The sequence below is a fragment of the Chelon labrosus genome, assembly GCF_963514085.1.
Source record: "Chelon labrosus genome assembly, chromosome: 9".
Classification (NCBI taxonomy): Eukaryota; Metazoa; Chordata; class Actinopteri; order Mugiliformes; family Mugilidae; genus Chelon; species Chelon labrosus.
This window is the reverse complement of record NC_140359.1, coordinates 19569251-19582795: the sequence shown is the minus strand read 5'-3', so window position 1 is coordinate 19582795 and position 13545 is coordinate 19569251. Positions and strand designations below refer to the sequence as shown.

At 40.9% G+C, this 13545-nt stretch overlaps 1 protein-coding gene across 1 annotated transcript in view; it reads right to left on the bottom strand.

Annotated features, from left to right (window-relative positions):
* ipo11 (importin 11) overlaps positions 1 to 12070 on the bottom strand; it is a 126966-nt gene extending 114896 nt beyond the window's left edge. The window contains exons 1-4 of the mRNA XM_084551960.1: positions 11805 to 12070; positions 7428 to 7577; positions 5344 to 5444; positions 1122 to 1194 (exon numbers count right to left, since the gene is read on the bottom strand). Coding sequence (XP_084408086.1) covers positions 1122 to 1194; positions 5344 to 5444; positions 7428 to 7565 — 312 coding nt within the window. The 5' untranslated portion in view covers positions 7566 to 7577; positions 11805 to 12070. The remainder of the gene's footprint in view (positions 1 to 1121; positions 1195 to 5343; positions 5445 to 7427; positions 7578 to 11804) is intronic.
* Between the last annotated feature and the right edge of the window lie 1475 nt (positions 12071 to 13545).

Below are 13545 nucleotides of genomic sequence, written 5' to 3'. Positions count from 1 at the left end.
CTTGCCACAGATTCACCATCTGAGGACTTTTCATATAAGACTGTCCATTTCTTCAGTTCCAGATCTTTCATCAAGTTCTTGAAGATCTGTTTTTTTAGGATTTTATATCAAGGTGAACTTCATATATCTGTTGAACACAACTTTTAAAACTTCCCAATCGATCATTTGTGTTTTCTTCCCCTACATTTCAGCCCAATCAAAATGCAGGATTTCGCGCAGATGGAAGTTCTGCAGTCCATTTCACAACACTGAGAAGCAATCTGGGCTCGGTTAGTCTATTTTTTTGGTTATTAAGGCTGTAGTTGACGGTGACGTCGTGTTTCTACAATACTGTCCACTCAACTTACATTAGCAGAGAAAGTTGTATTCAATCAGACTTGATATTTAATGTAATGGTTGCTAAGAAGCATTTGGGTCTTCATTAGTCTAGTTTTTGGTTGTTTGGGAGGCTGCAGTTGACAGCAACGTTGTGCTTCAATGTCAATTCCAAAAAACCCTGATTTAGCCATATTGTTGGCATTATAACTATTACATAACTAATTTACAGTAGTTATGAAAATCACAAATAAACAAGAGAACTGTTGCACTGTCTGTAGAATGCATGATTAAAACACCTCCACGACTGCTTGACGTCTTCTAACAGCGTGATCAATGAAAATGCAAATTATCAATAATTCATATTTTCTATAAAAAGTCGGATCCCAAGATTTGCCTGGATTATAGGACTACTACATGGAACGCTCACTTTCACATGCACACACTCTTGCAGAGTTTTGATCCGACAAGTAGAGGTTGCATCTGATGAGACATATGGTGTTCAAGCGGTATTCAGTGCTTGCCATATGGACCCTATCAGTCCTGACGTTAGAGAGCTGTCCCTCAGGGACACGCGGTACAACCTGTAGACACCAGGATGGATCTTCATCATTTAAGGCCACCATCCGTGTCCTTTCAGACAGATGTATCGCGCACTGCTAGATTCCTGAATGGTATCTTTGTGGTAGAATACTGACAGCGATGTACAAAAACCACATAATGTGTTTTTTGTACATACATCATAGGTACGTTTGATCACCTTTTTTTTTCCATTTTCCATATTAGCTCCATTTTTCCCCACTAACCTGATTGACAGGCTCATTGAAGTTTGTGATGAGACCAGCCCGCAACGACGTCTTCTCCTCCTCTGATAACGCACTGTCAACAAACCAAAAGGAAAGGCGTTCAGAGGATGTCGGGAGGGGAGGAGAGAGAAGAAGAAAAAAAACAAAAACAAAGAGATAAAGCTGTTCTTAACACAGACACACACAGACACAAACATACAGAAATTAATTACGTGTAATTGTAAGGCTATGGTGCTTCTTAATAACCACCGTTAAGTGAATTAATTCAATATTTAATATAGCCAATATTAGGGTATACACATTTTGCGGCAGTTTAGCTCAGTTTCATTATTCATGATGCACATTAATTGGATTCATTAAATTTTCCACACACACACAAAGCTGTAAGACTAAAAGAAAAAAATACACACAGATAAGGAAGGAGAGACATCCACACAACTTCCTCACAAAATACAGGACAGAGTTTTGAAGCCAGGGCTTTATGGCTGTAGGTAACAGTGGCAAGTACTGAACCTCCATGTCACATCATTGATGCCAGCTGCTCTGGCATTGTCAGGTGCAAAAATAAATAGCCTAGGAGACCAATTATTATCTCATTTTGGATGCTAGACATGCAAACCAGGCGTCAATATAATGAAGATGTAGATATCCATTTGCCAGCTTGTTATGAGATTGATTAAATCGATTAAATGTGTCACATTCTACAGTGTAGAACCAGCCAACTGCTGCTTGATTTAATTAGGAAAGTTTGAATAAACCTCCCCCCCTCGCTATCCACCAACACAGATCTTGTAGTTTGTGCAAAACAGTGACAACTAAAATATGCACAAATGATATATATATAATTTGCCCTATACTGTCTTTTTGAACTGCTGCAGAAAGTAGGCTGACTGAGCGCCTCTGATGTGAGGAATGAATTGTGCTGCAACCCTGGGCCGAACGAGAAGGAAGACAAACTACTCAGAGGGAGAGTGTGAATTAGTGAAACAAGATTTGCTACACGTTACATTTTCCTGGGAGAGAGGCGAGCTTTAAACTAGCACAGGAAGGAGGAATAAAAGGTATAGTGATACGAACAAGTGTGTGCCTGAGCCTTGTTTTGTGCTTGTAAGCATTTGGAGTCAAAGAATTTGATGATCCGGTCGAAAATAAAATGTAATTTGGCTATTTTAGATCAGCCATGTAACGTGTGGGTAGGTAATAATTTTACTGAAAGAAACAAAACAATAATAGGTTTACTGTGAACCTCTTTATTGAAACTGTAAGTTGCCCTAGGGAGTCATTCACTGAGACAGTATACCAACGTTATACCGTCTTAAGCACAGACTGTATAAAGATGGACAGTGGAACTACTCAAAAGTGAAGCCAAAGCAAGTAGAGCTCCCCCTGGTGTCTGGCTGCAGTATAAGTCAAAAGCTCCACCTCCTCCATGTTAGTGGATGGGACTTGCATCAAACTCAAACACTAAAATACACGTCAAACAAATTTTTTTCAAGGATGGTTTCTGTAATTTTAGGTAGTCTATTTAAAACTCAACTTCCCACTGGATAAGTGGCAAAAACTCTACAAGTCCAGTTGTCTTTGTTAAACGTTTTTCTGTAGGAAACTCCTCAAATTATAAGTTCAATAAGTACATCACTTTTGCAAGGATGTCTTTTTGTGTTAATTCGTTAGAAATGTTTGCTGCTTTTGAAAAGGTCTTCTGTTGCAGTACACTGGAAAAACTATTTGGATGGATCAGCAAAGAGGAGTGACCACGCTTGTCAGCAACTGAAAGGAATTATGCAAACGCATGCATTCTGCACCTGCCTTATATAAACGTGTGATGTCCTGTAAGCCTGTGTAAGCTGGTTCTGTGGGGAGGGACCTTACATTATTCAAAATTAAAGGTCTGCGTTCCATTTAAAATGAATAAAATCTTGATAAAATGCATTCAACTGCTACACAAATTATTACAGTTAAACCAAAATTTGCATTATTTGCATACAGAGCATGAAATTGAGATCAGATCTGGCGAGCCAGCTGGAGGCACATACGTGTGTTCACACCTGGCATTAACATGCTTCTATCAATGGCAGGTATGAACACAAGAGTACCTAAACGTGGTCACTTGCTATCGGGTTGCCCAGGACGGATGGACTAATGCAAAGGTCTGAACAGGGACTCAGAGCAGCTAAAAGAAGAAAGTTTAAAGTTCATAATCTATTCCAATGAATCATTTATGATCACATCTCGCATATGATCTAAGTAGCTGTTAAGGCTGCGGGCTACTGATCATGAGGTCAGGGGTTCAAGTGTCCGGACCGCAAAGTGGCCACACTTGAGCCCTCAATCAAGGCCCTTAACCCAATCCTGGCTGTCACTACGCTCCGACGATGCAGAGGAAACCATTTCACAGAGCTGTAATTCATGCGAGATCAAATAAATGCTCTTTTTCTTCCTGCTTCTATTTAAAATATTTACCTTTATTGTTTTGTTTTTTTATAAAAAGGCTGACTTGGGGAACTTCGCGCAAGCATTTGAGTGTACATGTGCTTCCTTGAATCTGTGCAAATGGCAATAAAGTCTATTCTTGTGATTTTATTGTTACCATTTATTTCTGTAGTTTCTCAAATTCACTTTACCGTTCACACCTGTACTGTCTTGTAATCATCTTGTTGGGCAGAAAGTATCATGTAACGCCCTTTATGTGGTTAAGGTGCCATTCATGTAAAAGTCTGATTGATATTGATGTTTATGGGGATGTCCTGGTCAGTATTAGGAGACCGGTATCAAGGCCAATCTATTTATAGAGATATGTAAAATTATTGGTTATTTATTTGTGTTATGAGATGTGACAAGACCCAGTATACTTTAAGTTTTACTGTTAATTATTTTTGAATAACGGAGAAGGCTTTACTGTCACGTTCTAAAATACATTTAACATTTTTAAAGTTTCATTATTCCAACATGGAAAAACGGGAAGCTCAAGAAAAATCATGGATATCATTACTAAAAAAAATAAGAATAATCCAACACAGCAGTAGCACAGGTTGAACTAATGACATTAATGATGGTTACCCATTACCCTTAAGCGACCCAGTCATACCAGTAAGCCATTAGGTACGAGACCAGAGCGGTGGGAGTCGTTGCTATAATGGAATCTCGTCATATTTCTTTATGAGCGAGGCATGTGCCGTTTCAGCTACGAGATGCTGAAGCATCTGTATTCAGCATCTCCTTCTGCTCCTCTACTGGGTACATGTAAGTTCCCGAGGACTATCTCAAGGCCTTTGAGTTATTTAAATTGGCAAGATACTCGCAGAAATAAGAAATCAATATGTCAAAATGGACTTGCATTTCTGATGATTTTAACAACACTGAAATATGTTCCAACAACACAGCAGCTGTATATTACATATCTGACTGTAGATAACTGTAAAATAAATGCTACGTAATGACTTCTACGCTCCGTAAAGTGTCACCACATGAATCGCGCCGTGTCACGCAGTGTCGAGACTCGGGATAAATGGCAGTGGTCCAAAGGTAATCACATAAATAACCCAAAGACCAAAGCCCTTGCAAAGCACTCTCACAAATGAAATTCAGGTTTACTGACAAGAGTGAAACAACTTCGGTGAGATGCAACAAACTTTGCAAAGAAAGGAGAGAATAGTAATAATTTGTAGCGGTCAAAGAGTGGCCACAGAGCGCTGAAGCAGAACTGATTACCACCGGCCAAGCCGCCGTCCCGTGAATTTAAGAGCAAATGTTCAATTCGAATCGAACAAAAGCCGCCTAGTCAGGTACCCAAAGACAGACCGCAGGCTTTGAGTTCTCAAAGCCGATCCAAGCCAGACAAAAGAGGCACAAAAGAATAAACGGGGTATAAAATCAAAGCGTGATGATATGAATAATCGGGATAGAAGCTTTTAAAGAAAAAAAAAAAGAAAAAAGAAAGATAACAGCTGTGAAAAGCGGTGGAGAGAGAATTGCAGGCGTAAGCTAGAACTGGTAAAAAGGAAAAACAATGGGAAAGTGAAGACAATGCGGAAGAGAGACAAAGCAGACAAATCTGCGTCAAAAAAGACGCGAAGAGAGCGGAAAACCCTCAAAAACAAGCCGACTGATAGAGACGAGTGGATGAGACAATGAGGGGAAAGGGTGAAGAAGACGAGCAGATTGGAGGAGTGAGGGAGTGATGCTGGCAGCGGGAGGGAAAGCGAAGCAAGCCGGCACTTACTGAGGCGCTACTCTCCTCCAGTATCTGTCAATGCCGTTTTTGAAGTACAGCACAGCCAGCCACCTGACGTTCACATCCAGCATGTGGTTATTGAAGATATTCTGCAAAGAAAAAGAAGAGGAAGAACTTTAACCAAACTGATGTATAATGGCAGACGTTTGATGCCATGGAGCCACTTTTTATGGGACAACTTAATGCTAATGTAAACACAGAGCACTTCTCTTAATTGCTGTAATTTATTGAAACATAACCCCAGAAAATGTACGTCTGGTACTGTCAGTGTTCTCAAAGTCATTCTCCTTTACGCTGTAATAGCAGGAGATCCATAAAGGGCAGGACGGTAATATCAGAGATTGGAATCTTGGCTCGTGCGGACACAAACACGAGTTTAATAAAAAAACAGGCTTAAAGTTTTATTTTAGTTTTAACACAGACATAAATTATCCATCTGCTGTGTCGAGGGAACGGGAGATCATTAGCGGAGCTGCACGGTGGAAGTATTTACTGAAACACCCAAGCAGGGAAAAAAAAAAAAAAACACTTATTAGATCCATCACTGTAACTGAAACCTCGCCGGCGTGGCTGACATTTGATTTATCGATGCCGTCCTTCCACTACCATCTCCGTAGTGAGGTACAGACACAAACTAAATGAGACGGGACACATCGCGCACGTCGGCGTAATTGGTACCAAATATGGCGTCGATGCAAAACGCACGAATATAAATCTCAATTTGTCAGGAACAAAATCTCGAAGGCTTTTCAGATGCATTTCTTAGACAAGACAAAAAGTCTCGTCTTCGAACCCCCAACTTTTTTAACATTATAGCATTTAATGATAATAAAGTGTCTTTCTGGGTCAAAGGATCTAGCTGATCTGTCATCAAGTCACCATCTATCTTCCTTTCGGAAGCCGTAAATGTGTAAATATCATACCATTAAGCAATAAGCAACATGAGGTGTAGCTGTATGAAGTTGTATTGTAGATTTACTGCAGTACCAGGTTGTGCCACTAGAGGAAATATCTCTTACTAACAGATGCCGTGCTCTTCCTTTGTCTTTTCAGCTTCTTGTACGCTGGGCAGTGATTGGAGGACAGCTGATTGAGCGCAGTTTAAAAAGGCCTCTGTGATGGAGCAGTCGCTCTCCCTTTTTTTTTTTTTCTCCTGTGACTGATCATACAGCTGAACCACCCCATGTTCAGGGCCTTTCATCTGAGCCTGTGGTACAGCCATGAGATTTTAATGTTTCAACCGCTGTCCCACCAAGTAGGGGTGAGAAGCCAGTTTGTTTTTGTCGTGGTTTTTCCTGTTTTTGGTTGGGGAGCCAGCGGAGGTGTCCTGTATCTTATTCTGCATTTGTTTGTTAGCCAAGTTAGTAAAATGTCAAACTAAAGATTATTCTGGACTGCAAGTTCGTTGAGCACTGGTTCTTCTTGGGGGCAGGTGTTACGTACCGGTTTCCTCTTGACAGGTCTGAACAGATGTGATTGTTAAGTTCATTGTTGTCTAAAAATGTGTCGTCTAAGCCAATCTCAAACAGGATGTTGTGCGTCAGTGTCGTCTCCGTTTACAACAGAATTAATATATTTTCCTGAGAATAGAAAAAGGTCTTTGTTCTTAGCTTAGCTGAACACATCCTGAGCCGGTTTCTTGACAAAATCCCCACGGATAAAACTAAAATCCATCTCGTCTCGGTGGGATAGTAAACAAATATTTCTGAAAAGTCGGAGTGTTTGATTGCAGCTCAACGTGGGCTTTGTGGTGGTTACACACCAACTGTTCAGGTCAGGGCACAGTGCAGTGGTTTTTCAACCACACGTGGTCTCTTGGAACATTCACAAAGACACTGACGAAGTGTGGTTAAGATAATAAAACTATTCAGTGGAGATTTGCTGTCTGGCCTTCGCTGGCCTTCACAATATTGTGATTTGCTGCTGTGTCGAAAGACTGAGAAGCTGGAAAATAAAACCCTGAGACACCCGGCGTACTGCGTACTGCGAAATACAACACATTCACTGGGAAAGTTTTTGACTGTCCTTAAATTTACTGAAATGCATTTCACTCGTCTGAGATCGTTCCTCACCAGGAGAACCGAGTAGAAGCCTGGCTGGGTCTCCCACTGGCGGAGCTGCTCCTCCGCCGGCTTCAGCACAGCTGTGTCCTGACTGGTAGCTTGGGTTAAGGCCTGCAGCACCACTGAACTGGCACTGTCTATATCCATAGCTGGATATATCTGCGGGAGAATACAAGAGGAGGAGACAGAAAAAAAAGTAGAATTTAGTCTGTAAAAAAGTTCAGGATAAGTTCAGGGGGGAAAAACATTTCAAAATAGTTTTGCGGGATGTAAAATAACAACACAATAAAACATGTACTGAAAACTGAGCCAGTCAAATTATATCCACGAAAATGTCAGTACGAGGAATCCATTCTTGCTCTGTGTGGCTGCATCTTCTTGTTCCTCGTCTTTATTATAGATCAAGTGCCGCTGAAATCACTGTCAAACACAGCGGGAGGGGGAGAAAAAAAAAACTCCTCCAGAATAAAGAAAAGCAAATCTAATAGAAACACTAGCAGTCATCTCTGCCACGCGAAAGGCTGAGCCGTGCACCCCTGCTTCACACGTCCAAAGGTCTTTTTCATTCTCAAAGAAAGTTCTTGACTCCGTCGCCTCTGCACCTCAGAAAAAAATGGATTCTCAGATAGAATAATAAACCGCACGCCAGAGCAGGCATAAAATTAGATCACGAATCCTTCTTAAGGAACTTGCGCCTCAATATTTAAATGTGGCGATAATGAGAGGGAAAACCTAACCAGGTTGTTAATTCTCCCTACCAAAAAATATATTAAAGCCAATATATAATTGTGATCTTAAATTAATCATTTCAAGACGTTGCAGTCAGATTTATATTTAGTTAATTCCAGACAGAAACTGTGCAAAAAAAAAATACTTGTCTTATCAGAAACAGGCTGATTTTCTCAAGCAAACAGCTACAAGGAGAAAGGGTCATCGGTGAGACCGGCAGAGGTAGTGCGGTGGCAGTGAGCCGCATTGCTTGGTTTTCAGCAAGAGTGGGGGGAAAAATACGGAGCAACACTGCCACCTACCATCCAAAAGCAAACACTCACCACCACAAAACCCTGTGGTGACTGCGTGTGCGTCAGGGCTCTCCTTGCACAGGAATTCAGTAACAGTGCCGTGGCCACTGCTGGTTACATCACAGTGACTTGTTTAACAAACAGTCCAAGAATTATTCATTCTGTAAAACCATCTATCAGAAAGCCCTGTTTAATATGTAGGTGTTGTTAACGTAACAGTAACACCAGTCTTAATGGCATGAACGGCGGGTATTTATGTCTCTGCCGGCCACAACCATAGGTACAGGTGCAGTTCTTCTCGGTTATTGTGCACAGATGCATCAGCAGCTGAAGGTGCATGAAGCAGTCAGTAAAGCAAAACAGAAAAACAGAGATAATGCATGCACAGTTCACTGGGTACACTAAAGAAAACAAATGCATTAATATAACACTCCTGTACTTAATCTTATCTTCATGAAGGTTACTGTAATCATCACTGTTTGTGGATACACTGATCAGGCGTAACATTATGACCACCTTCCTAATATTGTGTAGGTCTCCCTTGTGCCTCAAAAACAGCTGTGACTCGTCAGAGAATGGACATGGGCCTTCTGAGGGTGTCCTGTGGTGTCTGTATGTTGCTAGTGGGGGCCTTTGGGTCCTACGGGTTGAGCGGAGGGGCCTCTGTGGATCAGGCTTGTTCCAGTGCATCCCACACATACTTGATCAGTTTGGGATCTAGTGAATTTGGAGGCCAGGTCAACACCTTGTGCTGTTCTTCATGTTTTCTTGAGATGTTCCTAAAGCGTTTTTGTGTGTGTGCCTTTGTCAGGCTCCGTCTTGCTGGGGATGGCTGCTGCCATCAAGGAGTGTCATTGCTATGAGGTGGGGGTGTCTGGTCTGGTCTAGGTGGAGGATACATGTCTAAGTAACATCCACTTGAATGCCAGGTCCAAAAGTTTCCCAGCAGGACATTGTATTGTCACAAGATGGTCAATGTCATTCACTTCTCCTGTCAGCGGTCATAATGTTATGTCTGATCGGTGTTTATTGTGTGAGCATGATGCACATACACTGAAACAACAATGAATGTCTGATTAAGAAAATAAACTATGACAGGATTAAATCCAGCACAAACAGGAAGAAATGCAGCCTAAAAACAAACAAGTTGGAATCTAGGGTTGTAACGACACATCAGCGTAATCAATGACATTGACATCAACCTCAAAACAACTAGACAGCACAGACAGTACTTGGACTGTTGGCGTTCAGTGCCTGGGAGTCGCCTCTGAGACCTTATCTGTTGTTTTTCAGACGAGAACTCAACAAAGAGTCTCTATAGCAGATGCTAATGGCAACACTGTTCCAGCGCAATTGCACAGTTTTTCTTCTTTATGCACAAACAAACCAATAAAGCTAAACAGATTCCCATTAACATTAAGCTCTAAGTGGGTGCAAGCAACCACATGCTGACAACTAACAGAGTTAAAATAAACACAAGATATGGAAGCTAAAGCATTAACAACACTGTGTTTATTAGATGTACACTGCATAAATCTGAACTTTTATGGTGAATAGTGTAAAAGTTACAGGCTTCTTCTACTGATGTCCTGATCGGTATCAGAACAGATCGGTATCGGGGCCAAACCAGGCAAATTTAAACGACCAGATCGGAATGGGGCTTCAACCAAGCCTGATCTTTTGTAGTTTTTATTTTAGCTCTGTCCCAAAACAAAAACCACATCCCTGTAGTGTCAAAACTTCTATTTTCCTCTTTTATTTTAATCCCGGTTAACTACCATCAAAGCTGCCAAAAAACTAAGAAGAAGAAAAGGAACCAAAATCACATGACTAAACATCTAAGAAAAAAAATTGTGCAATGTGGATGTTTCACGAGGAGAAATCAATCTATAAATGAGTGGAGAAACTATACTAACGATAAATTTATTGATTGAAGAAAACATATCTGCTTGTACTGACGGAGAGAGGTCAAGGCTGATACCTGCAATGACCCAGATTCTGTTAACTTAGACTAAAATCTGAATGTTGCATACGGGCATATAAATAACCAGATATTGTAATATACCACGTAAAAGTCACTAAACACTAAACCGAAACCAGGATAAGATGCGAACCCAAACACACACCTAACGATCAAACCTAGATGTTGGGCAGAGCAATGTCAAGAGTCCACGGGAGACATTTTGATCCGTGACAGTGGGGATGGCACAGGTGTATTAAGGATGGCTGCGATCCACTTAAGTGAGGCCCTGCTTCTGATTGGCTGGTTCGCTGCTGTGGCTTCAGAGGACACTTGACGAAAGCAAGCCATCGTCAATACACCTGTGCAATCCCTATCTGAAGATGGGTCATGCCATACGGTGTCAGCAATGAGAAGGTACAGCACAATTACATGTAATAAAAAAAAAGTCAAAATGTCAAATTTACCAAGCCGGTGGGATCACAATTTGAAACCATCCCATTCCTACAATGACACCGAAGAACTGCCTCTGCAAAAATGGCCTTTACGCTGTCTGTTGTGCCTTTAAAACAAATCTTTTTTCATCATTCTTCTGATTAAATATTTAGAAATCCAAATGGATAAAAGGGCCTTTATGGAACCTGAGAATAAAGTTTCAATGAGTTGTTTTCTATTGAAAATTTGAAGCTAATCCGTGATGTTAACCCAATGTCAGACAGCTAAATGTCTGGTGTTTTCACATGCCATAGCCTTCCTAACTCAGTCTACCTGATGTCACTAACATTAGCTAGCTGTCAAACGCTTGGCTCTGTGGACATCTATGCTAGCGGCAGGGATAACTTTATCAGCTAACGCTAAACAGTGATAGCTTTAGCGCTACAGACTAAAGCCAAGTTATCAAACGTCTGCACGTATTATAATGCACACCTACATGTCTACTGGCTTCTATCAGGGCATGGAAATGTTGTGATAAAGATGCCAAGACACAGCGCATGACACAATCTGCTGAGAAATTAGTCTATGATGTTGGTTCGTTTGTTTTGGTAGCACAGGGGGGAACCAAAGCAAGCCCTGTGGCAAAGAATCAGAGCAATTTTAAACTACTGCGATTCGCTATTTATTTGCATTAGTCGTGTAATATTTACAATGTAGGTCAACATGCTTTAGCTGGCTTGTCGTCTACTCATCAGAATACGATTCGCACCCACTCACTCATAAACACGGGGTTTACAGAGCTCCAGATCGTGCATTACCCTTAACACCAAAGCTAACTTTGGTGCTAGCTAGCAAGCTAAAGTTATCCAATACGAAACCAAGGGCCGACAACGTCCGCGACTGTATTTCTTCTTGTGGTATTTCTTCAGCAAGTGATGCTCAAGAGAAGATACACAAAACTGGACTCACCTAAAAGAATGCCGAGAGAAAACAGAATCTGTGCTTGATGCACTGGTTGCTAAAGCACTGCCAGCAGTAATGTAGACAGAGTTGGAAACACACGCTTGTAGGAATGGCGCGGGACAACACAGTAGACGCATGCTGATGACGTGAACGCGTGCGTACGTCGTGAATCAACGGAGACGATCATAGAGACGACTACAAGAAAGAACTGTGTTGTACTAATAATTTAGTAGTTATAAATATATAAATATACGGATATATTTTTTGAGTAGATGTATTATTTGAGCTCTATGTTGGAGGCAACTTTTTTTTTTAATGATAAGTGACATAAAAATCAACAAATATGTCAGAGGAGTCCACAGTCCATTCAGAGCACTCTTTTAAGTAAATTGTAATAATTCAATGGAGAGAATGAATGTTTTGTAGTTTTCCACATATTCCATTATGGTACTACCAAATTTAACATATAACTACATGAACCTGTACATTCGTGCCCAGGAACGTTTGAGGAACGTTTTCATTTATGCCCGAAATGAGTATGAACAATTATGGTTTAAGAAAAAACAAAAAGTAGAAAAAAACCCTTTATAGTCTAGATTTTTCATGCTTCTTTGGCAGGGTAAATGTGATGTAAAATTTTGAAGACTACTTATTTCACTTTCATATTAAAGCACTAAATTATTTATTCATTTACAGTACTGCAGGCATATCACAAGTGACAGAAGACCGGACTAATTATTTTTAACTTGTTATACTCCCAGAGGTATGCAACAGTTCAACAAATTTACACATATGGGCTTGATTTTTAGGCAATATGATAATAGGACTAATCAAGTATACATGGGTTATGTTCTTAGAGACCAAACAACACGTTCCTCTGACTGCCAAAGTCACATGGGTTCTGCAAGAAGTTTCCCACTACAGGGCCAAGCCAAACAAAATGCAGTAATATTTGGACTGGACTCATGAATACGTTTGAGGAAAATTTCCGTCAGTGAATATACCTCACTGCGAAAACAAAAGGCCTCATTCACTCGTTTAGGCTTAAGCTACGGGGCTAACCACAACCCTGTAGTACAGCTCCAGCACATCTGCTCCCCTCTCAGCAAGGAAAGAGCAAAGGACAGAGTGATGTGTCCAACTGGAGTGATTATGTGATCGTCCTATTTAGAGGCTGACATTGCTGCTATTCTCTTTACAGTTTGGTCTGTAACAGCCTAAACCCAGGTGTTTACGACCCTTATTCCTCTCTTATGCGTCCTCCCGACTGTGGCTCGCAGCCAAGGATGTATCTAAGCTCAAACAAAAGAAGCATGTATTCTGACATTGAGAAAAAAAAAACACAACCATGACCTTATCAAGTAAATAGTTTATAGAAAAATATGTTTATGCTGTGTTATAAACGGGACAGACAAACATCTGGTGGTCAAAATTATATTATCCTGCAGTAGACGCTGTGATATCATGAGGAGGCAGAGATAGAAAGGGACACTCGCAGACACTCAGACGTGAGCTTATCCATTGCTAATTAAACAGTCTATTCTCTAGAAGTCATGCATCGTAAACAACATTGTCTCACGTGTCCCATTTCGTCAACTTTCTAACACATACTTTGCTTTGTTGTCTTTTGAAACAGCGCATGTGCATACCTAGGAGGTACTTGCGAAATACTCTTAGCAAACAGTTGCCGAGCCTAAGGACAGGTATGGAGGGCAGGCACATTTTCAGCGACAGAACTCAAGAACAG